Here is a 26,356-nt window from a genome sequence, read left to right on the forward strand (position 1 = left end):
ATTAAATGACTTTTATTTTCTGTAAAAGTTCTTAGAAGTTATTTACGAATGGAATTTCCAAATTGAATTTATCGATTTCGTGTAAACAGTATCACTATTTCGATATTTTTACAGTTATTAGTGTCTTTCTTTTTTGTGACTTAATGATGGAAATATCTTAAATGCAGTTATGTAAAAAGTAATAAATCGAAAAATAAGTAACAATAGTAAATATTCTAAGTGTAAAGAATCTTATAAAACAATTTGGAATGTGGCATGGTCATAATTAAAGTTTCTCCATTCAGATCACTCTATAACTGTAACCAATAAGCAGGTTGACATCAAAATGTGTGTGCAGACTCTGCAGAAAATTCGAAAAAGGATTTTGAAAAAAATTTTTACTTCAAAAATTCCCGCTAGGGGGCACTTTGTGAGAGTTTCTCTTACAAAGAGCCCCTAGCGAAAGTAAGGGCAAATTGCTACCTCAACCACTTGCCCAGGCAACTATTTTTTTTTTTTTACTTTATTCTCCTCAAAGGGGGGTGGGCCCTACTCAGAGGTATTGTTATACCAAGTCAACCGTGGGAGGAGGGACAAGTGCCTTGATCCTCTGCCTATACCAAAAAGTCAGGTTAATATCAATCACCTCCAATGAGGACATACCACGTATTAAGCTGATAAGAACAGAGGCCGAGAAGCAATAAAAAACACATCAAAGGTGCTGACGCGCCAAGTGCGGAAACATAATCCACTTTCTGTGTGCCCCAGGTGACGTCATTGGGCATGGAGCCTTTATTACCCACGAAAGTACTGTCCAGAAGCGAATGGTGGCGATGCAAATGGCTGCAGGAAGTGTCAGGATAGTGCTTATGTAAGTCCTGACAGCAGCAAAAACTCCTGTTGATCATCATTAGCCAGAGGAAAGAAAAATGCCTGAGGCGATCATGCTAGTGCATCGTGGTCATACTGATAGCAGTTCGATTTTAAATTTCTTCCCCAACTTCGCCAAATCCATCTTTGAACTTTTTCATTGCAAAAAAGTTGGAAGAAAACGTTTTTATCCAGTGTTTTAGGATAATTTTTCACGCCCTGTTTACTATTTCTGTATTAATCGCTGAACATAGGCTACCTGCTGTTAGCATCCAAGTGCAAGTAGCGGTTTAAGAGGAAGTGAAATCGTTTCTGCTTCCAAAGTTCTGTTATTGAGTGAGGCTTATCCTTCCTGTGGTGCGTGGGGTTGCACGTGCATGTGATGCATGTTTTGCATGGACTTCCCCTCTGCCAAATAACATTTCAACTGACAACATGGCACATTTCGCTTTTCTGCTGAAAATTCGAATCGCTGATTAACGCTTTCCACTAAATGCACGTGAACGTGTTAGTTCCTTCGCTCCTCTTCCTCTGAGCGTGGTAGAAATATGCAGCAATGACGTTTTTTCGCCTTGTAGATTTTATCTTACCTTTCCTCCTTGCAGTAGCGCCTATATTTTCTCTCCAGTAGCATGCTTGGGGAAGGTCTTGCTACACATGTGATGGTTCCTGTGCCATTTGCCCTGCAGAACATCAATCTGTAGACAAAAAATTTTTTTCTTTATTAATTAATTTTTCTGACTTTTATTATTAATTTCCCCCAAAGGGGTAGGTTATCTCAGGAGATAAGTGCCATACCTGAGCAACCCATGGTGGGAGAGAGCAAGCTCCCTTTCCCCACCCTGTTCCAAAAATTAGGTTAATATCATAGGTTTCCAATGGAAACGTATCAGATATTAAGCTGATAAGAACAGATACACAAGTATGTGAAAACACTATTAATTCCCAATAAAGTGTACATTATCATACATTAAGCAAAGTCAATTTTAATTTTACATACAACAATATCCAACAATAAAAACTTTAATAAAGATGACAATTACTGGTGTGGTAGCAACAATAACCACAACATAAACGAAATAATTACAGGAACTTAAAACAGTTTCGTAAAATATCTTCTTTATCCTAGAAATCATACAATTCCAAAAAATCCAGTAACAAGTTGCATAACTTTTCTGGCTACTGTGGAATTTTATTTTAAAAATAATATTAATAAATAAAATTGTATATGGCGCCATCTGTTATGAAATTTTGTTATTAAAAACTTTTTATATTATTAATTATTAAAATATGGCAAAAAGATTAATTTTGACGGTAGAGAAGAGTTTCATTTAAAAAAAATTGTAAATGCTAATAATGAATGCTAAATCTTCATTAAGTCTGACTCCTCTCGAGATATAATACAAAGTATCATACTTGACTGGTCTCTCTCTCTCCTCCCCCTCGACCTTTAATCACTAAAATTTAACAGATTCGATGCCCTTTATATAAAAGTTAATATTCCAAATTTCGTTTCTTAATCTTTACCCCATCCTGAGATATTAAACGAAATAGATGCCAACACACATACACAAATACATATTCCAGGTATCAGTTTTTTTTTTACTTTTTAGGTTCAGAGGTGTCAAAACATCATGATTCCAAAAACCTGGAAGGCCAAATGTGACACGATTACAATAGTATATTACAATAACCTTTAATGTAGCCTATGTTACATTAAAACAGCCAGGAATGTGACAATAAAGTAAAAATTTGGGACAATTACGATTACAATACTTTCTGCTATTATAACAGTGGAGAAAGTAGAAACTACATACATAAAGTACAAAAAACAGATCTTAAAATCCCAAACATATCAATGTTACCACACATAACACGCTTTTTATATTCAATACGTTGTTGTTGAATTGTTNATGGCAAAAAGATTAATTTTCAGGGTAGAGAAGAGTTTCATTTAAAAAAAAATTGTAAATGAATGCTTAATCTTCATTAATTTAAGTCTGATATATTACAATAACCTTTAATGTAACCCATGTTACATTAAAACAGCCAGGAATGTGACAATAAAGTAAAAATTTGGGACAATTACGATTACAATACTTTTCCCTGTTATAACAACGGGAAAAGTAAAAACTACATACATAAAGTACAAAAAACAAATATTAAAATCCCAAACATATCAATGTTACCACACATAACACGCTTTTTATATTCAATACGTTGTTGTTGAATTGTTGTTCAGTAAATTGATTCTTGCACATCCCTTTCCTTTTCTGTCTTGTACCTTTTCCAAAATTTCCATTAAAATTCTCTTCCTCTCTGTACAACTGTTGCTGCTCCATAAATGTCCATATATCTTTCTTCTTCCATGCTTATTCCGTATCTATAAATTGTTCTAAATGATGTTCCTTTTTCGCTCTTTCCATCACTTTCTTATCCTGTTATTTTATCTCTTCTTTTTTCAAGATCTCATTTACAATTATTAGACTACAGTTTAATTCTTGCCATCCTCTGATTCTTCTCCTCTGTTTTTATCATTTCTCTCACCCCTTCCTCTTCACCTTCTGAGAAGCTCCTCTTTCTTCTCTTGTCTCCTTTTTCCCTTTCCCGTTTATTNAAACTACATACATAAAGTACAAAAAACAGATCTTAAAATCCGAAACATATCAATGTTACCACACTTAACAGGCTTTTTAGATTGTTGTGGTTGATGTTAGATTGATGTTGTTGATGAATTGTTGTTCAGTACGTTGATTCTTGCACATCTCTTTCCTTTTCTGTCTTGTACTTTTTCCAAAGTTTCCATTAAAATTCTCTTCCTCTCTGTACAACTGTTGCTGCTCCATAAATGTCCATATATCTTTCTTCTTCCATGCATATTACGTATCTATAAATTGTTCTAAATGATGTTTCTTCTTCACTCTTTCCATCACTTCCTTATCCTGTGATTTTATCTCTTCTTTTTTTCAAGATCTCATTTACAATTATTAGACTACAGTTTAATTCTTGCCATCCTCTGATTCTTCTCCTCTGTTTTTATCATTTCTCTCACCCCTTCCTCTTCACCTTCTGAGAAGCTCCTCTTTCTTCTCTTGTCTCCTTTTTCCCTTTCCCGTTTATTCACTTTAGTCTACATTTTTTCGTCTTCTTTTCTCTTATTATATTATATTATACTGTATATTATACTGTATTATCTATCATACAATTGTCTCTGCCTCCTCTTCAGACATTTCTTTTTCTCCTCCGTTTTCTTTTTCATTTCCATTTTCCTTCTCTAATTTCACTTTGCCTTCTTTCTCTTTTTTCCCTCCTTTACCTTCACAAAATTTTTCTTTCCATGATCTATTTCCTTAGGTTGTAGACACCTAATCTTCGGATACCTATTATTAATATGTTAACACTCAGTTATGTAACTTGAATTAATTCATCCTCTGCTTTTAGTAAATTCGGGAATGATTTTTACATATCTACCATCATAATTCTTTCCGTAAAAATTGTGAGAAATTCCACAGAAGTTTCAGCTGTATATATCTTAATTTGTCTACATACTTCTTCTTCCTCCATTTCGCCGGACATCCTATTCAATATCACTCATTTATCTTTACCATCACAATTTTCTAAATCCACCAGTGGCCGAGGGCAAAACCACTGAACATTAATAGTTGGTCGTGGGTTCGTGCCTTACCAACGGGCTGGCCACATTAAGTTTTCTAAGTTTTCTTTACGTTTGTAAGAACAAAATAGCATTTTTTATAGTGACGTGACAGGTGGGCAGATGGCCCACGTTACTTATATCAACAAACCACAACTACAACCAAAGACCCTAACTCCAAAACAGTAGACTAAATATCACCAAATGATGGAAGGCAGCCATCATCACTGAAGTCGAAGCTCCGAGAAGGCAGGAGGATCAGAAGACCGCCAAAAAGACCACCAAGAAGACTAGGAACACAAGAACCAGTCAGACGCTTTGAGCCGAACCGCCGATCCACAAACACCAGTCGAAAATTTTCTCTTCTTTCAGGAAGGCTAGTGTTAATCCAAAATTCAAAACGTATCTACATTTCACTACAATATTGACAGACACTTTACAAGACAGAAACCATGATAGCAAGACATTCATGACATGTTTAGGAAAAATTGGACCAACGGAACAACTTCGCCCCTCTCAACCTTATGGCTCGAAATAATAATCTGATCTTAGCCAAAATACCGAGAAGCGATCCGCTCGGCCATCCGGTACATCAATTTTTGGTAGTTAAAATTGATCAAAAGCTATTTCCAAATAACAAGATGTCAAGAAAGACTTTCTTCACTTTCGATCTTGTATACTGAAAGAGATATTGCTGCAGAACTAGACTTATTTTCCGTAATTGATTAATTCAACGCTTCTAGAAGCAGATGAGCAGTTATGTAAGTGAATTTTTGTATACCTGTTGAATTTTCTATTTCATTGTAAAACTATTGTACCGGTACGTCATTTTATGACCCTGTCGTGTTTTACTATCTGTTTCTATATTTAAACTCTTCATATTATTGTAGACCTAAATAAATCTACTGTCTATCTCCATCATTCTCTTATCTGTCTCAGTTCTTATTTCGGAAATTATGCGTTCAGTGTGTCTTTGTCGTGTATGATTCCAATTACTATTCGCAAACGGTAAACGGGTCAGTTAACCATTCTGGTGGACCCGAGTTCGAGTCCGGATCGAAAATCTTAGGAATTCAGGATCGACTTGTCAGACCCTTCCCTCATGTATTGTGTCTGGCTTACCTACATACCGTGGCCAAACCCAAGATATGATTGTAAGAGATCCTTTTGGAATGAGTCAAAATAAATAAATAACAGTGTACAGTAGCAGTCTATCGCTCTGGGGAACCCGGGATCAAATCCGAACGGGTAAAAAACCCAGGAATTTTTCATTTAGTAGTCCGTTCGGATTATTGGACCCCGTTTTCTCACCACCCGGCAGCCCCATTGTGGGCCTGGCCGAACTCATAATAGGCTGGCTAAAAGAGGCCATCAGTGCCCACAGGACAGAAAGAGTTAAAAAAAGAAAAAAGTTTACGGTATTTAAACGTGAATTATTATAATATTATTATATTTTTTCACTTTTGATTATAAGAAATAAAAAATATCTAAATAAATTTTAAATTTTAATATTAGAATTTCATTAAAAAATTTGGCTACTTTTTGGCGACGAAATTATATACTTATCACAGTCACATGGTAATTTGTTACCATTGCGCACATGAAATCGAAACGAAGGGCATCAACGTGTTGGAGAATGTGATTTAATACGAATTTTAATTGAAAACAAGACAGCAATACAATGTTTTCGACGGATAAACGCACTTATTTATCAGAATGGTGGGGGAACGACGTTAGAATGAATTCGCTGATGGCAGAATTCCGCCCCAAACATATTAATCCATTCGGATATCAAGAAAAAATGATGTTCTGGGAAGAAAGCCTTATAAAATGGTGCAAGCATTGTAAAAAAGTAATGTTTACTCACGCAGAAGCTTGTGCAGCATTCGAAAGAAAAGGACGTCAACCTGAATGTTTACAAACTGTAATTCAAGAAATGATAAAGTAAGTTCGTGGTAGAAATTACTTCCAGGTAATTTGTTTGTATGTATTTGTATACACCAGGCCTGGCCAACCCGCGGTCCGTCATATTAAATTGTGTGGTCCGCTAAGCGATATTATATATCTATTAAAACTTTTGTTTCCCGTTATGTGTATACCAAAACAATTAAATAAATGAAATTTTCCATGTGTCATTGTTATAATGCACAAGTGTGAGTACGAACTCTTGGTATAACAATAAAATTTTATTCATTTTGTATTTGTTTTACTTTTTTAAAAGCATGTTTGCCTAAATTGTGACCCACCATAATGTTATGTGTGTTCAAAGTGGCTTGCGAAACAATTTGGGTTGGCTGGGCCTGTTCTACCCGAACCACCTAAAAGTAATCTCTATCCACGTTCGTATATCTGACAGTAACATAATTTACTGAATTGAGAAATTTAAATACATTGATATCTTTTTAATTTAGATTAATTTCTCTCTTTTCTTCCTAGCTTAACAATATCTATATTCTGAACTTGTCAAATAGTTCACAAGCTGTTGCGAAGTAGAAGGACTAAATAGGCTAAGTGAAATTGCAGTTCTGAACGTGGGATTTGGACTCCAAATTTTAGACTTCTGTGTAGGCTCTTGTACCCAAAACCCACTGCCTGGCTTTAAGAAATTCTAGATGGGACTGATAGAACCGTTGACTGGTCAGTGGAAATGAGCGATGGTTCGATTATGCTACTGCCAACCGGGCAGCACAATAAGAGATTAATAATGGACAAAATACAAAATTTTTATTGTTTTCTTTATTAAAATCAACATTCTTTTCTATTGATTCCAGTAAATTTATATAATGGTTTTGAAGAAACGAGTTAAAAGAACAATTTTGTAACCGACAAACATATTTATACATGTTACATAGAGTAATGGCACCAGTAGTCGACCATTTAGAGCTGTTTTGGACTTTGATATTTTTTATCACAATGTGTAGTAACGTGAAAAGAAAAATTCGTATATGAAAATAAAGTGTGTTCTATGCTTGTCGTCAAAAAGAAAACATTTCCTTAAATCTTGGTTGCTTGCTGTTCTCTTTACTACATGTTTTTTCTTAGCATAATGAGTAACATTATGTTACTCATTACTGTTGCAAACAAATCACACAGGAACACTTTCAGTGGAAAAAGGTTGGTTTATTGGTAGGAACAGATATGCATTTCGGGCTTAACGCCCCTCTTCAGTCCTATTATAATAGCTGTATCAGTAAGTTGATTACTGATTACTAATTTATTACAGATTTATCTGATTTATTATTACTGATTTATCTGATTACAGATTTATTACTGATAAATCTGTTATAATAGGACTGAAGAGGAATATTCCGAAATGCATATCTGTTCCTACCAATAAATCAATCTTTTTCCACTGAAAGTGTTCCTGTATGATTTGTTCTCAACAGCAACATTATGCTAAGAAAAAACATTTTATATTTGACATTTGTTTACATTATGAAATTAATGAATTAATCACAGGAGCTGTTCGCCCAATAATTGACCAGAAATTTTCAAGTCTAACCACTGGTGATTCAGTTGTCGACCACAAGTTAACTGCAGTGTTTATTTATATAAATTCAATTTGCTAAGTGGGAAAACATACATAAACACTTACTTGAATTATGGTTCATTTACTACACAAACATCACATATGAGCTGCATTGTTGTAGCAACATCATAATGGGTTCCTGCTATTGGAAAAAATTTCAAATGGTACCACTTGCTGCAAAAATCAGAGCCAACAATTTTTAGTTTGTCCATTTCTGTGTCACTATCTAAATCATCATCACAACTTGGCACACTTTTGCTTCTCAGTGATCCCAACTTCATTTCTATTCAGGGATGAAAGAACTTTCCTGTGTTTACCTCCACTGCCTCTATATTTCCTGGAAGATCTTTCAGCTTTTTTCTTCAGTATTTTCATTTTTCTCAATTCTTTTTCTTCTGTGTTGCTTGCTTTTGCTCTCTCCTTTCATAATATGAACTTTCTCCATGACTTGGAAGCAATAGTTTGGTGTATGTTCTTTTCAATCACATTTCTTTTTTGTAGTGATTGGTTGTGGCCCTACAAATAATAAAGAAAGTCAGGAAATATGTTTTCGTGTGATGATATATATGGAATTGCTGGAGATAGATTTGAATAGGACTGGTTTTTTTCAGAACTTGATGCAGCTCTGATAGACATTTTTTGGCCTCTAATAGCAGAAAGAATAGCAGAGAGTGCTTTCTTTGTATACTGATGTATTTTGTGTTTTTAGACTCGGAAATAACCCAGAATAACAGGCATTTGAAACCCAGCGTACATCAGTGGTTGATCCCTGATTATTCTGCACCAGTAATCAATCAGCATAAATAATTTAATTTAAATATTTTATGACAAATGTTTTTGATCCCCTTGGGATCTGCATCAGGTTGTTATAATTAGTGCATAGCAGTCCTTTTTCGATGATCCAGACAACGTTTATAAAAAATAAGAAATTAATTTACTTGAGATTTATATTTAAAAAATGTATTTGTTAAATTTTATTTTAAATTTAGCATTAATTAACACCTAGAAGTGAATTTTAATGTATACTTGTTCTAATGTTTATGGTTCCTACAATTTGAAAATATTTAAATTTGAAGGAATGTTTAGCATTCTAATTATAATGACCTGACATAGATTATAAGGGGGATCGAAAACGTTTGTCCTAACGTATTTAAATTAAATTATTTTTGCTGGTATAGTTTAAAGATTTTAGTGGAGTTATGTAAAAATAAATTTAAAAACTCATGCCAATATTTGTATAACTTATGGATACAAATTCACTGAGTTCAGCGTTAATAAAGTTCCTTTAATATTAACACAAGCACTTTCGATGAGTGTATAATCGTCGTCTTCAGGTGAAAAGAACAAATTTTAACAAGACAATGTGCAGGATGTTCCAAAGGAACAGAATATTTAAAATTCAAACAGGCGTCCGGAAATTCTGTTAAGAACGTGCAACTAATTTTTGATATGTTCGAAACTTTATATTTTATGATGCTAGCGGTGCATGCGTGGAAATGCTACTGCGTTGGTGATATGATGTTAGGTGCGTTTCGTTTTTTAGGCGCCGATATAAGGCAATCCACACCCCGGTTAGATTGAGGGTGGGAACATTGCATGCTTCTGAAGTAGCCGTGAGAAGCGAAGCACTTCCCAGATAAACACAAGCCTTCGGTTGTTGCAGCATTTGATTATTTCCGTTCTGGGCCATAACGGGTTGTAGCCTTGCTCGAGAACTTTTTTAGCGAGCTCTGTAGAAATCTTCCTTTGGCTACGTCATCCTGATGCTCAGCAAGGCAGGAGGTGAGCATTCTTGTTTTTGCTCCTATGTATCTTGTAATATTTCCCGTTACTGGATTTTCCAGTTGTATCATGTAAACCCCTGACTTTTCTAAAGTAGTTAGCCTGTTCCGATCATTGCAGATACATCTGCATAGGTTTGGTAGGGGGTTATGGGTAGTATGAAATTATATCGCCAAAATATGCAGCTGATACATATAGAGGTTGGTTCAAGATACGGCAACGATGACTGGATCACGGATGCTTTTTTCTTTCTGTACAGCGTGGTACATGGGTATAGGGCCTCTTTTACTTTACACATGTTTATATTTGGCATATGTAAATCCTGCAAGAGATACTGCTACTCTAATGATGTCTAATTCGATTTTTGTTGCTAGCTGTGTTGGCGGAAACAGTAATGCTCTTCTAACAAGTGCAGCAATGGCGGCATTGACGTACCATGATGGTTGGAAAGCATCTGCCGGGATAATATACGGTAACAGGTCAGATTTGTGGTAAACAGCAAATTGCGGCCCCTCAACCGACTTTTGTATACACAGATCCAGAAACGCTATTGAGTCCTCATGCTCCCTCTCCCAAGTGAAACCGATAGTAGGGTATATGCTTGAAAGTTGCTGCACAAATTTGATAAACTCCTCCTCTGTATTCTCCCACATTATTAGGATATCGTCGACATAACGTAAGTATAGCGACGGATAACTGATGGTAAGAGGTGAGTTGAAAATTCTACGCTCGACTTCTCTCATAATGAGCTCGGCCAAGACTGGAGATAGCGGGGAGCCCATAGGAACTCCTCGTTTCTGCAAGTAGATGCTCTTGTTGAAAAGGAAATAATTGTGCTCAGTGATGAATGTCAGCGCATCACTTATGTCTAGCACTTGTTGTATGTTGAATCCCTTTTTGATGATCAAGGAGTTAGCAAGCATTACAGCTTCAAAAACAGGCACCAATGGATATAAGGACACCACATCCAATTTGTAGAAAGTATGGGAATCTACATGTGTAACCCTCATACTGGAAGCAATGGTGGACTTGGCAGCTGTAGACGACGGGGTAACATATGGTGATTCCAGAATAAGTTCACACAAAAACTTTGCGATCGCCTTTTCAAGGAAATATGTAGGATGCGATCTCTTGTTTACCAGTGGGCGTAACAGCCAGTTTGCTTTGTGTGTTTTCAGCTGAAAGAATAGCCTAGGGCATGCTACATTAATGGGAGGATCAAGGCACCCAGTTAGAGTCGAAGCTACTCCTGGTAAAGCTATTATTTTCTTTGTCCTTTGCAGTACTGTTGGTGTTGGATCATCATTTATTATCTGTGATTGTGATTGCGATAGGAACTCATTGGATCTACAGATGAAATCGTCCTCCTTGCACAGAACGAATTGTTTGTCCTTATCAGAGACAAGAAGCCTCAAGTTATTCGTAGCTAGGAATTGCTTTACTGCTTGGTGGTTTACGTGGTGCTTAGGCGCGCTGGACACTTGCTTCATCACCGCAAGCTTCGTGACGATTTCTAACTCCATTTGTGGGTACATGGCTGCTACCTGGCAGGATTTCAATGCTGCCAACGCCACTGGGACTAACTGGTTGAGGTCAGTATTATTAGGAGGAGAGATATATTTGGGTCCCCTGTGTAGTATGCCGTGCACTTCGACGGGCACGTCCTCTTCCGTATAATTATAATACGGAGTGGTTATTACTAACCTTCTTTGTATTCGTGATGAGCTCATTAACCATTGAAGTTTTGTACTTAATTTCTTTCTTATCTCCTGCGTAGAATTAGATGCTATGCTCTGTATTTTTCCTAATTCGATATATAGCGTAGCAGGGTCACACGCTTTACAGAATTGCAGATGCGTCTGATACGTTTGTAGTTCTGCTTCCGCGAAGCACTTGCATTTATTCCTGATTAACTTAGCTAAGAAGGATTTTGGATCCTGCACATTGTCTTGTTAAAATTTGTTCTTTTCACCTGAAGACGACGATTATACACTCGTCGAAAGTGCTTGTGTTAATACTAAAGGAACTTTATTAACGCTGAACTCAGTGAATTTGTATCCATAAGTTAGTGGAGTTATGTAATAGTCTATTACCAACTTAGAAAAATTCAGCAGTCAGCACAGTTGCACAGTCATTTATGGTGGTTGACAATTGGGTTTTTCCTTCATCTAGTGTCTTACAAATTTGGCAACTGTGAAAGGGATATCTGACATGTCATGAAAAAAGTCATGAACGCCAGTACATGATCATCCAGTCAAACATGCAAATTTATGGAGTCAGTATACCCAGTAATTGACAACCTCATTATTTACATATTAGATCAGAATTGACTAAAATTGTTAGCTATTGCAGGTACTTTGACAGTTTACCACCCAGAGAAACAATTAAGAGAGCTCAATAATAGACATTTTGTAGAAAATACACATCTGAAATATAGAATCTTTATCTCTTAAAAACCTGACAAAGACCTGGTACTTTACATGGTCAAGTACCAGAAGAGGTATTGCAAATAATTTTTCCCATTCCTGTGGTGAGGCAGTCTGTTATTCTTACATACCATTGAGAATTGTATCATCTTTTGATACTTCCTGTGAAGATGGCTTGCCTAAACCTGTGAAGATGGACTAATTATGCATGGATTTCACCTTATGTGGTTGACTACTGGAAGTAGTCATCAATAGGAGCCCTACCCTAATTTATTTATTTTATTTAATTTTACAAGTACAAAAGTCTGAATAACTGTCAATATCTTTCCCCAAAATTAACAAATATATATAAAAACAAAGACAACAATTACATAAAATTAAAAATGCAGAGTTGCATTTGTACTAGGCTCCTAAAAGTTAGCCTACTTGGTCCATTTTCTTTATAACGACTCATAGAGCCTAAAAATAATACTATTTGATAGGAGTCTCTAACCTTTTTCTGAGGAAAGATCATGAGAACTGTAAAAGACTAGTATGGTGGCCATGTATGAAAGATAAGTTAAAGATTAAGACTGCTTTATTTTTGAATAACAACAGACATAAATCAATGTAAAATTTGCAACTGCTGTTTCAAGAGAATCAAAACTGAGTTAAATTTTGTGACCCCCGTGTATTAAAATATCCTGTAGGTATTTGTTGAATGGTGTTATTTGATATTTTGATTTTATATATATAATTTTCAAAAAGGTTTGTTTACAAAGGTACATGGAAACAAAAATAATATCCTCTGAGTAAAATTATTAAGACTTAAAATTATCTTTTGATAGAGATTTGTAAAAATGTAATAAACTCTCTTCTTTAGGTTTTATAAAAATTGTTTGCATCAAGATATATTAATTCTAGTTGACTTTTCAAAAGTTTGTGCTATGAACTAGTTCAAACATTGATGATAAAACATTTCAGTGAAAACATGCAACACTTGGGTTGGATGAATAATCTTTCAGGCTTGTATTTGACTTGCAAGCCATAGATTGGAGACCACTGTTGTGTAATTTAATATTTAATAATAAATAGGCCTATATATTACAAGTTGACTTTGAGGATTGCATATTATTTGTAATATTGTTAAATTCATACATATTAAAATTATAAAATAAATTATGAAAACCTTGAAAAAACACACAAATATACCCAAAATTATAAAAATAACAAATATTTACTGATATGAATATTCTTGTCTGTTTCTAACAAAGATTATCAGGTATGTAAATATTTTTATTCCATTTACTGGTTTTGGGCATATTTATATATGTTATCATTACATACAGCCAGTTTTTGAAGAAGAAAAAGTTAAGAAAACCCTTTTTAACCTTTTAAATTTGAGATTGGCCAAAATTGCCTTAATCCATTCAGGTCAAAATTGGCCAAAGGGAAAGTTGTTTGATTGGTTTTGCTATACAGATTCCCTTTATAGCCTGAAGGGTAAAAAATATTTTATTTCCAGATAAATAGAAAGACAAAATTTTCAGAGCTTAGAGTTAAGAAACTAAACTAAGCAAATAAAATGATGAGTGATGTGATCAATACAGAGTGTCTGTAAATCAATAAAAAAATTAACCAGTCGAAACATTTGCCATAAGTAATCAGGCTATTTATATTTATATTATATACTAATTATGCTATAATTAATAATTAGAAACTAAGTACCTTGGTACTAGATGGCATCTAATGTCTACTTTTAGTACTAAATTACTTAGTTTTTAATTATTAATTATAATACAATAATAGCTCAATTAATTACTGTGATCATTTGGCTTAGTATCAATACATCGGGGTTTAGGTTGTTGTTATATATAAAATTAACCATAATAGATGCTGTGAGATGATTTTTACATCAGACATAAAACTCAAAAAGTTTCATTTTTAAAACACAAAGACAAACACCACATATTTCACATGTGATGGTTGAGTTACAATTGACATTTTTGGCTATACTTTGATAAGACAATTAGTTTAAAAATAATGTCATCACCAACAATGAAGCCACATTCTTTTTAACATTATCTATCTATTAATATTACTTTCTATTTCTTTAAAAATAAAATTAAGGGTAAACATAATGCATTAAAAATTACTGATCCTTTCTGGATGCTTATTGGTATATTTTTAAGTGTGCCATACTTAAAAATTGCATGCTAAAAAGAGTGGTGTACCTTTAATCACATTCCATACAATGGAGTATCCTGAATGTATTGTAAACATTAAACATTTCTGTAGATTGTATCTAGTTTAGTGTGTGAAATAATGTTACATTCTTTTGGAGGGTAGAAGTTATATAAAATCTCACAATTTGAATAATTTTATATTTTTGGAAGTTGATTAAAGAATAATAATAATTCAAATATATATATATATATTTGAAGTAACAGGCAAAACAGCATTATATAGTTGACAGCAACTTAACACAAATGAAGCATAAATCTCTTCTGTCTCTTCTTTGTAGATTACTAGAAGAGTGGCATAAACATTTTTCCAGTTATGCATGTTTACACATGCATATTTGCTTAGAGTTTACAATTCTTTTAAAATTTTTAAGATGTTTTTACTGATTTTAATCTAACTTGTAGCAAAGTGCTACTGGTGCCCAGCAGAGAGAATTTTTAGTCCAAAAGCATTAACACTAACTAATACTACATAGCATTCTAATCGGGAGAAAGTTCAATTAATATGTTTAAAAACTATAAATTGTAACAACATAAGCATTAAGTTTATTTTATTATTATATCCTAAATTTTAGGTCTCAAACTATAAATTTTCCATTAAAAAAAAAATTATAAGCTTTCCATAGTGTGAAAATGCTCTAGAAATACCAGTATCAGTACATTTTTGTATGTGTAATATCTAATTCTATTTTTAAGATATTTTAAATATATAATAATAATAAATTATTAAAATATTGAATTTTATATATTTTTAGCTTATAAATATTTTTAAAATTAACCTTATTTTCAGTGACGGGAAACTTATTACCGAAGAACAGTTTTTATCTTCTCAAAGCAGTTGGGTCGGTTGGGCATATTATGTGTTTATTAAAAAGCCCGTACTTTGGAGTTGGACGACAACAATGAATATGCTTAATTGGAACAGTAACGAACAAAAATACATCAGTCTTCCGAATTTAAAAGTAATCTTACATTTTATTAATATTATAAGTTTATGAATATTATGTTTAAAGCATTTAACATTACAGGAAATGAGCGAGGAGATTATAAAACTTCATCAGAAAAGTGTGGCTTGTGATTGGACGGATAATGTCATGTCGTTAGATGAATTGTGGCAGTTAAGCAGAGAGATATGCGACGATCAAGAAACATTTCATCTGATTCTTTGTCAATTAGAGAAGGAAAAACAACTTCGTATATTTACAGTTTATTCTCAAAAGGTGTGTATAATTTTTATATTTGTACTGTAATTCTGACATTACCATTAAGTTATCTTTTGGTGTTTTACACAGATATTAACAAATTCAAATTAATTCTCCGACATTATTTACATTGAAATCTTAATTTTCTGAATTCCAGCCGCTTCTTGAAATTCATTCTTGCTTCCTTTTCTATGGAATAAATAGTTTTTCTCATAATCAAATTAAAAATTTGTTTCATAGCCTAAATAATTATTATTTTTAGGACAATAACTCAAATTTTTCCAGAACAAAATAATAACTTCAACACTATTATAGACATAATTTGTTTTTTAGTTATGAGAAACTACTGGTTGAAGACCTAAATTAATAAATAATGTTAATGAATTATTTAAAATTCTCTTATGTCTAATTTTAATTAAGTTAGAAAAAAAAAAAAATTGAACAAACCATTAGAAATGTACAGGGTGTTCCCCTTGAACATCCCTAGTTTTGTATGACCAAGACAAAACCTTTCTCACTTGTTTCTAGCCGTTTATACACGAGTACAAACGTTTTCAGCCTTCTTAATAGGCCTTCTTCTGGTCTTTCAAATGTCTTTTACTTGTCTTAGTCATTTTAAATAGTTCTAGCTCCAAATGCATAGAAGCCTAGTTTTGTAGATTGATTTTGAGAAAAAGAAATGTACTGTAGAAAGTGTATCTGAAAAAATTTATTACAACATTAAATCACTCTTGTCTGGCATTTTGTAGCATACACACAATTCTTGATATGCCCAAAAAAAAAAACCCCGGTTGAGAGAGATGATGTCAGGACAGGGTGTACCAAAATATGGGAACACCAGCATTGAAGGTTCAGATCATCACTGTGTGGCGGTAGTCCTTTTAAACGTAGACACACACAACTTGAAGTATTGACTAACATCTCCAACATATTCTATTCACATATCTGAAATTGATTTTATAGAACAGTTTAAAACTAGAGATGTTTCAGGGGAACACTGTGTATTCTTTTACTTTTTTAATGTGCTTTGAAAGAATACTGTGATTTTTGAGTATAGTCAAGATAAAGAATAAAAAAGGCATTAAATTTTTTTCTTTTTTGGAACATACTTCTGTCTCTTGTGTGAATAGGAAAAATATATAATTTTTCATTTTGCTTTAAATTAATGTCTTCATCTTATCAGATCTGATTGGAATTTCTCTTCTATCTCAAACTTTTCATATATGGAAATAGTTATAAAATTGAATTTGTAAGCTGTTGACTGATGGTACTTGCTTTTTAAGGTCTGTTTTATAAATTTTAAACATTTTTAATCATTTAAATTGTAATTAAAGTAGATGTAAGTTTCAAAGTAAATTTTTTATTTAATAGTTTTCTAAATGAAATTAGTTCTGTTGTGATTTCATAATTTGATGTTTAGGAGATACAGAAAATTATAATTGAACAATAGTTTTTTTTTTTTTTTTTTTTAATTTGGAAAGAACAGTTTTATGAACTTCAGAAACAAAACAGTATTTCTATTTTATTCTATAATTCTCCCATATAATGTTTATTTTAAAAGGAATTTTCCAAATAAAACAAAAAATTACAATGAAAACACACCAAATAGCATTATTAGTGTTAAACTGCAAACACTAGAAAATACATATACTTGCAGAAAGTACTAATTATTTATTTCTGTGTTTTTTTTTATTTTTTATTTTACTTTTCCTACATTATAGGTACTAAAAGGGCTTTTTTCTAGGCCCACAATAGGTTGGACAGTCTAGTGGAAAGGGACAGGTCCACTCATGCATATCTAGGACAGATCACCCAGAAAAATTCCTGGGTTAGATTTGATCCTGGGTCCCATAGAGTGGTCCTTTAACTGCCTTGGATATTTAGCTGTTGTATTAATTTATTTCTTGTTCATTGTTAGCTTTATGGTATTTTTACTTATTACTTAATATCGGATGAGGTATTCTTCAGGATCTCCCAGTTCCAAGGAGTTTTGTAATCCTTTTTTCATTCCTTCAGTATGTCTGTAGATATGAGGGTAGTTTTTCAAATGTATCTTTTGCTAGCTATCAGATATAATTTGGCTTTTGATGGCATTTACAGAGATTGTTTCCTCTGCTTGCTTTTCCTTATGATTCTCCTGATTCTCCTTCTCTACTTATTGAAGTTAGATTGCTAGTAGAATTTTTATTTTTTACCAAACTGAAAAATTTCAAATTTATATATTTTTTTCTTTTAAATATATTTTGTGAAGAAAGTTTTTAAAAAATGTTCTCTAATTTTTATAGTTTGTAAAGTTTAGAAGGAAAGATGAATCAATGGTTAGCAAACCAACAGAAGTTGAAATTAATTTAAGAAGGTAAAAATATTGTTTGTATATTTTAAAAATTTAACTATTTCTTTTTTAACTGTTTTATCTTTTACATTTTAGGTTGCTTAATGCCAAAAGAACTTTAGATAAGGAAATTGAAGAAATAGAAACTGAAATTGAAAAGTAAATATGACCAATTTTTTCTTAAAATATTTTATTAAATATTAAGTTATAATTAACATTTTGTAATAAAATTATCATCATTACTAATGATAGATTGCAAATATATTTTATAATAACAACATTTTTTTTTCCAAAACTAAACTTTCTTTCCAAAAATTGATGGTTAAAATACTCAAGAAAATCTCCACTTTTTTCATTAAGAATTATTTTTAAATATTTTAAAAACAAGTATTATTAACTATTAAGTAAACTAATGTTAATGTAAAGTATGGTACATGAATATAAATTTATATTGCTCATCAGCTTGCGACTGTATATCAATAAGATCAACCGGGCATCTTGAGTTTATTTCATTGCTTAAAATTGGTTTAACTATTATTATTTCCTCTGCCTAATTTCCCTTATGATTCCCTTATAAAAATTGGTTTCTCATAACAAGTCTTAATTATACATAAGCCCAGGATTATTTTAACTGAGTAATTTATTTTCATAATTGAAAATTAAGGCAATACAAAGTTCAAGTCCTTTTTCCTCTTTAAATCCTTTACATTCTGTCCACTTCAACTCAAACTTTTTTGTATTGCTTAATTATCAGTTATGAAAATAAATTACTCATAACAAGCCTTTCTTAGAAACATTGTTTTCTTTGACAGATTTCACACAAGTTCAGGTATATTATGATCCTTGTGATATTTTTATATTTCATACTTAAATATTTTTCTATGGCCTACAGGTTCTGACAGCATGACCAATAGCAATATGGGCATCAAATATCTGTAATATTTTTCTAGTGTGTACATAATATTTAAGTGAATTATCTTCTTTTATCAGGCACAATTAATTATGCTATTTCTCTGATAGATACAACATCATATCTACATAAACACTGATATTCTTCCAGTAACTTCCTTGTGTCATTGTCAAATAGGCTTGTGCTGATTTTTTAAAAATTTGATTGTTCTAATCTTTTGCTGCTACTAACTCATTTAATCAATCATTGAAGCATTTATTCATATTAATTATTGTTCCATGGTTTTCTCAAAAAAGGACATACTATTTTAAGAAGTAAAATTAAAATGTTTCTCAAGATTAACTACTGGTTGCATGAATTTAAAATTAGATACTAAACACAATACATATGTGCAACTCAGATATGAGCATTGATTGGCTAACATCTGTCAGATGGTCACTCCTCAAGTTATCATCACCACTTTGCCTGACCAGATCATAGCAGTATTTATAGTGATCAGTCAATGTAAATTATGATAAAAATGCGAAATTTATTAGAGCCTGATTTCGTTTTCATCATTCGTACTGGCCAGGGTTTATTCAAAATGCCCTTATTAATCACTTAGTCCATAACATATATGATTTTACTAACCATGCCATATTTTTGTTAGAGGAACTAAAATTATTCTTTTATAATCCTGTGATTATCATAAGAGGTTTGTCTATGAATATGTGGTATATACGTAGAAACATACAGTCGCCCCCTATAACACTGTTGATAATTCCGTTTTATATGAATTCCATGTTGTACGAGTCACTTAGATTTTACAAATACGTGTGCCATTCATAACTCATACAACATGGAATTCATATAAAATGGAATTATCAACAGTGTTATAGGTGGGTCAACTGTATTAGAATAGCAAAGCATTTCAATAATTGCTGGATTTTAATTTCTTTATTTGAAAATTTTAAATTTAGTAAAATCAGACAAAATTAGTGCATAGAATAATCAAACAAATACATCAAACATACTAAAGTATATTTTATGTATTTAAATTTCAGTAAAAGAAGTGAAGCAAAATTAGAGATTTCAAAAGGATATAAGAACAAAGTAAGAAATTTTAATATATAAAAATAAATAAAAGCAATGGGATCAGTATTTATAAATTTTAAAATAAAAAGGTCCAAAAAATACTTAAAGTACTTTTTTAAACTAACGAGTTAAAATTACTCAGTTTTTCCCGACTTTGAAGAAACTCAAAACTCACAAGTGGAAAGGATTGAATTCATCAAACACTTCATACTTTATTAAATTTTTTTACCAACAAAGGTAAAAACGTTTAATAAAGTACGTTTTGAGTTTCTTCGAAGACGGGAAAAACTGAGTAATTTTAACTCATTAGTTTAAAAAAGTACTTTAAGTATTTTTTGGACCTTTTTAATTATTTAAGAAATTTTACATAAAAATGTACAGGTTACTACTAATGATTAATGAAATTTTTATTTTTAGGCTAGTGTATTGTTAAAACATAAAAAGCGTTTGGAAAATATTTTGAAGAAAAAGATTTCTGCAGTAGATAACTTAGAAAGCCTTCTTAGTAAGCTTCAAGAATCAAAATCAGAAAAAGCGGTAAGTTGTTTTCAAGAAATTTACTTTTTTTATTCATGTATAAATACATTTATACACATTATTATTATAAATCACTGCAAGGGGTTCTCAAATTATATAAGGTTATATTCTAAGAATGATGCATATTAAATTGCATAATTTGAACAAAATTTTATCATTTAAACTATTGATAAATGCCATATATGCATTATGTGTCTTTGAATTTAACTCATCTAACTATAGTGTGAGTAGCAGGGGGCCACTGGGTGAACCCTAATGACCACTTAATCTGCATGGGTTGGAAAGACCCGTTCTCGGTTGTCGGATGGCCTAGGAGGGCTAAAAATATGAGTGGGGAGAAGTCGGAAGTCGTGACCAGGTGTCCAATTGACTACACGGGTTTAAATAGACAACACATTTAATAAACAGATGAGAAATTATACATAAAGATAATAAATATAACACTCGCATATTAAGATATAAATAGGTATTCTAAAATCTATCCTAACCTAACCTAATGCTAAAGTTCGAGAGAGACCTTACGTTGGAGAGAGATAATTATGGCAAGGGTTTACCTCGTAGGAAACGTTCTCATATTATAGGGCGTTGATAAAACACTCTGTGATCATCGTCTTCTACTCCGAGGTGTCCTTTGAAGGCTATGTGGAGCGATGTCCTTCTCATGTCATGCGGCTATGTCCAGATACGCTGTATGCTCCGTCTGTAGAGAGTTCTAATCTAATCTGTAGGGAGTTCTTCCTGGTGAAGTTCTCTCGGAGGTTTCTTCTGTTAACCTCTTTGAGGAGTAGTTCCGTCGTATAAGGAGAGAATAGAAAAAAATATTCAAAGTTTACCTTTCCATGGAGCGGCGATTATGAGCTTCGTAGATCCTGAGGGTACTGGAAGAGTAGTCCACTGCATTCTCTTCCCCCGACGATCGCTGTCCGTTTTTCCTTAGCTGTCCAGAGGGGTTTCTTCGGCGTTAGCTCCTCGGCTAAGCGCCCCGAGTAGAAAATCCGACCCCTTTATATACCCGATCTGCGTGGGAAAAATCTGGGAATTTGTTGACATCTCTCCCTGATTTATTACCATTTCCCGCAACTTATCTCCTTATATAGTCATTCTTTTCGTCCAGTCGCTCGGACGTATGGGGGTCACGTGACATCGTGGTCCCTCGTAGATGACCTTCGGACGACGAAAGTCACCCTCTCTAACTACGCAGTTAGTGTGAAAATAAAAATAGCGTCTTCATTCTCACAATAGATATGTTATGTACATACTATAATGAAACATGTTATACTAATAAATAGTCTCAATACATAACATTTAACATGGATAAAATGAAAAGTTTGGATAACTGAAATTAAGAAGAAATAGTTAATTCTTGAAAGGTTCTCAGTTTACACTTTGCTTCCATTTTCTTCTTTTAAACATGAGAAAACAAAGAAAGGTGTAAACTGGAAAAGAGAATGATAGTTGGAAACAGCTGATTTGAACAGGCAAAATAGACAATTGTTATATTTAAATTAGCTTTAGTTTAACAGTTCTGTTTTAAGTTTGTAAATATAATTTGTAATTCATAGCACAATTAAAAGTTGGTTAAGGAAACTTTTATTAACTGATCAGTAGCCACAAGGATCATCTTTGTTACTAGTACATCACGACAGTAGTTAAATTCTTCAGCTATTCCTCAATGTTCAACAATTTTTTAGCATATTTTGAATCATGTCAGTTGTAAATGTTACCATTTGAAAGAACTTTTTATTAAGCATTTCAGAACTCATGCATATCAAATGTTTTCATGTTAAACAAAAAATATGAAAACGTCCTTTCTGGTATTTTGAAACCGTGCTAGTAGTTATTAGTAGTAATTCAAACACAAATTATTATTGCATTTATTTTCAGGCACTTGGCAATTTTTATCATCAAATTTTATTTAGTTGATACGTGTTGATATTATTTACACAAGTTTCAGGCATTTATTGCCCCTCCTCAGCCAACTAAAAACAAAAATTCATAAGTTACAACACTATAAAATTATAAACAACAAACATATTAGGTATTGTTTCTTTAAAAACATACCTTTTTAATTTACAGGTTATTAAGATATTAAAACCACAAATTTCCATCGCCTATGTTTACTTGTTGATATGGAATTACAAAAACATTTTGGCCCTTAACACTCGTTTTTCTAAGAAACATACGGTTTTGTATTATCTAAAATATTTTAAAAGCCTTTTTATATGAATTTTTTCTTATACATTTACATGATAACAATACAATAAATTACGTACCTAATTATCTGTTTTTTACTGTTATAAAATTTTAAACAATTTCAAATTTTACAACAATACTAAAATTAACATCTTTGTCTTTCATTAAACCATGCAATTTCTTTTTTACAAACTCATTGGGATGACCTCCTCCCCTTTTTCTTTCTCCTAGTTAAGCGTACCACTGGTTACTATAGTCTTATGACTAGTAGGCCACCTTTTGGCAGTATTACTTCTTACTTAAAGTATCTTTTTTCTTAAAATGTCTTTTTTTATACAAATTATTTCTTTTGTAGAAAATACCTTTTACATAAATTATTCTTACTGAAAAATATTTTCTTTTTACAAATTATTTCTTTTCAAGAAAATACCTTTTTATATAAATTATTCTAAAAAATCTTTTTACACAAAATATTTCTTTTCGGGAAATTACCTTTTTACATAAATTATCCTTTCTGAATATTATAAGATATGTAGCCAGTTTCCATTAATTTTAATACTTAGATTTTTTTTTATGCATTTTTTGCTTTTTATAATTTCCACGCTTTCTTTAAACTTTCTACTATATGTTTCTTTTTCTTTGTGAAGTATTTGTATATTATCTTTATTGTATTTGTATATTATCTTTATTTGTATATTATATTGCCTTTCATGATCATTGCACAGTCATTCATTGTGCAATGATCATGAAAGGCAGAATTTAGTCTATTGTATTTCAGATCCACTATATGTTCTTTTAATCTAGTTTTTAACTTCCTTTTTGTTTCTCCTATATAATATTTATTATTGCTACAAGTACAATGTATTTTATATACAACATTCTTAGTTTCTGTTGGTGGTTGTTGTTTTTTTCTCATTTTTCGAACCGTTTTAATCTTGTATACATTTTTTGTATGACGGTGCTAACTTAAAGTGCATATTGCTTATTTCATTATCAATTTGTTCGTGTAATCCTTTAATATATGGAAATCCAATATACTTAATTCCATTTGTTTTTTTATTATCTTGTGGTGTTTTAGGATTATTTATCTTAAGTTCTCATTTTTTTAGTAGTTGTTGTGTGTAGCCTGCCAGGAGAAACTTCTTTTTTAATTCGGCTAAGTCTGCAGATATATGTATTTCTTGACTTGTTCTGTTTTTTATCTTAGAATATTCCATTTTAAATATGTTATATTTGACGTGAAGTGGTACGTTGGACTGGTATCTTATTGTTATCTGACTCGATCCAGGCTTTCTAAATGTTCTAAATTCTAAACTTTGTTTTAATCTTCTTATCGTAATGTCTAAATACAGTAGAGCGTCGATTTTCCGAATCAATTGGGGACTGGGGTTGTCCGGATAACTGATATTTCGAATAACTGATTTACATACGAAAAAACAGTTTAACATATCGGATGTTGAAATTTTTCTCCGTTGCGTGTCGTTGAATTTTCGTCGATGTTAAGCCTAACAAAGACTATTGTATCGTTAAAAATTATTTTTTTTATTTTGTACAAACAAAATAAATATATTGAAAAATGTAAAAATAATAAAAAATTATAGTTCAGATGTTAATTTAGTATCAAAAACGTAAAATATTTGAGTAGCCCAAGACATAGCCAAAGATTGAAGGGCCACAGCATTGGCAAAAATTTAAATTTGCCGACTGGAATTCTTTCGGATGATTGACTTTCGGAAAATCGACGCTCTACTGTAATTGATTTCTTTTCTGGTTGTGTCTTCTATTTCTATTTTAAATTTTATCTCTTCTTGTATATTATTAATTTGTTTATTGATTTCTTCTATCTTTATTTCTGTTTCGTTATATATTATTAAAATATCCATGTATCTTTTGTAAAATTTTATGCCTCTTATATTACTGATTTTGTTATCTATATCTATCATTATTAATTCGGCTAACTTTGGTCCAATTACTGATCCCATGCTTATTCCACTTGTCTGTGTATAAAAATAATTGTCAACTTCGAAATAATTACTTCTATATTCAAATTCTATTAAACTTATCATTTCATTTTTAACTTCAAGATTTTGTAATTTATCTTCTATAAGTTCCCACGTTATTGATGGGTACATATCTATAATGTCGAGACTTGCTATTCTAAAGTTTTCTTCTATACGAATTTTATTCAATTCTTCTATAAGTTCATCTGTGTTTTTAATTGCAAATCTTGAGTTTGGGTTCTGCTTAAGTTGTTGCTTTAGGAATTTTTCTAAGTTATATAGTGTTGAATATTTAAAATCTATTATTGGCCGAACTTTTTCACCTATCTTATGAGTTTTTAATTGTATATTTAACTTTGGTATGCGATCATTTCCTTCAATTAAAATAAACCATTTTTCATTTCTGGTAATTTCTCCTAGTTGTTCTAATTTTGTAATTCTTTTCTTAAGTTCTAAATATATAACCTCAGTAGGGTTTACAGGGAGTTTCCTAAATTTTGTATTCTGTATTATCTCTTGTTTCTTATTTTTAACCCATGCTTGGGTAACTATTACAATTTGTTTGGGTTTGTCGGCTTTTATGATTTCTATTTCGTTTTCTTTCAAAAAATTATGAAGTTTTCTGATTTGATTTTGATATTGAAAATAATTCTTATCCTTGACTATTGATTTTTTTTTCTTCTTTAGTTACGTATTTTTTAATTTGACTACTTAGTTTCATTTTCATCATACTCGATTCAATATCCGAAAGATTATTACTTATTTTGTCTAAATTTGGTATTATATCTAAAACATTCCATCTATTTGGACCATTAAAGTCTAATCCTTTGTGTAATATTTGTTTGATGTTTGTTGGAATATCTATTCTTGTTTTATTTAAAATAAGACTTTCTTTCCATTCTGCCAATTCCTCGATGGTAGGATATTGGAATTTTTTAACTAGTCGTTTATATTTATTTGTTTCATATCTTTGATTGTTCTCTGTCCTTTTGCTTGTATTTTTTAATTCATCTGATTTGTTCTTCAAGTTTTTTCATAGTACGTTTTAATCTTCTAATCCGTATATATTTGTATTGTATTGTAGCTCTTAGAATTTTAGAATTAATGGAATTTCTTTCTCTTGTGGGTATAGCTTCAGCTATTGATCTTGGTAATGTTAATGTTGTTAAAATTGCCAAGTGCCTGAAAGTAAATGCAATAATAATTTGTGTTTGAATTACTAATGAAAACTTCCTACTTACTTAATAATAGAATTACAATTATAAGAACATAGTTAGGTAATTTAAATAATCTGAAAGAAAATATGGCATAAAAATTTTAAATATTAGCTAACTACTAATGAAGAAGAAAAATAACAAATAATTATTTATTGTAAACTGACAAAACATTTCATATTTTTTTTATTTTATGGTAAATATAAATGTAGAGTGATTCAAATGAAAAGGTTTAACAATAAAAATATTTTTCATTAGTTTTATCTTCTTAGTGATTGGAATACCTCCATCCATATAGCACTCTCTTATTCTTTTTTGGTTTTAATTTTATAGATATTTTAATCAACTTCAAAGAAAACAATTTAGCTTTTTTAATCATTCTGTACACAAGAAACATAATAATAATAGTACTACAAAGATAGCATAATATTTTT

At 31.6% G+C, this 26,356-nt stretch overlaps 1 protein-coding gene and 2 pseudogenes across 1 annotated transcript in view; 1 reads left to right on the top strand and 2 right to left on the bottom strand.

Moving 5' to 3' along the window:
- Positions 1-516: 516 nt before the first annotated feature.
- On the bottom strand, positions 517-681 carry LOC111631610 (annotated as a pseudogene).
- A 931-nt stretch (positions 682-1,612) lies between these two features.
- LOC111631602 lies at positions 1,613-1,792 on the bottom strand (annotated as a pseudogene).
- A 4,315-nt stretch (positions 1,793-6,107) lies between these two features.
- Positions 6,108-26,356, top strand: part of LOC111631596 (charged multivesicular body protein 7-like) — a 32,425-nt gene continuing 12,176 nt past the window's right edge. Inside the window, exons 1-7 of the mRNA XM_023375883.1 lie at positions 6,108-6,445; positions 15,251-15,422; positions 15,489-15,680; positions 17,948-18,018; positions 18,091-18,153; positions 19,948-19,996; positions 20,396-20,515. Coding sequence (XP_023231651.1) covers positions 6,183-6,445; positions 15,251-15,422; positions 15,489-15,680; positions 17,948-18,018; positions 18,091-18,153; positions 19,948-19,996; positions 20,396-20,515 — 930 coding nt within the window. The 5' untranslated portion in view covers positions 6,108-6,182. The remainder of the gene's footprint in view (positions 6,446-15,250; positions 15,423-15,488; positions 15,681-17,947; positions 18,019-18,090; positions 18,154-19,947; positions 19,997-20,395; positions 20,516-26,356) is intronic.

This window comes from Centruroides sculpturatus, unplaced genomic scaffold (assembly GCF_000671375.1).
Source record: "Centruroides sculpturatus isolate CEXI.00-Female unplaced genomic scaffold, Cexi_2.0 scaffold64, whole genome shotgun sequence".
Taxonomy (NCBI): Eukaryota; Metazoa; Arthropoda; class Arachnida; order Scorpiones; family Buthidae; genus Centruroides; species Centruroides sculpturatus.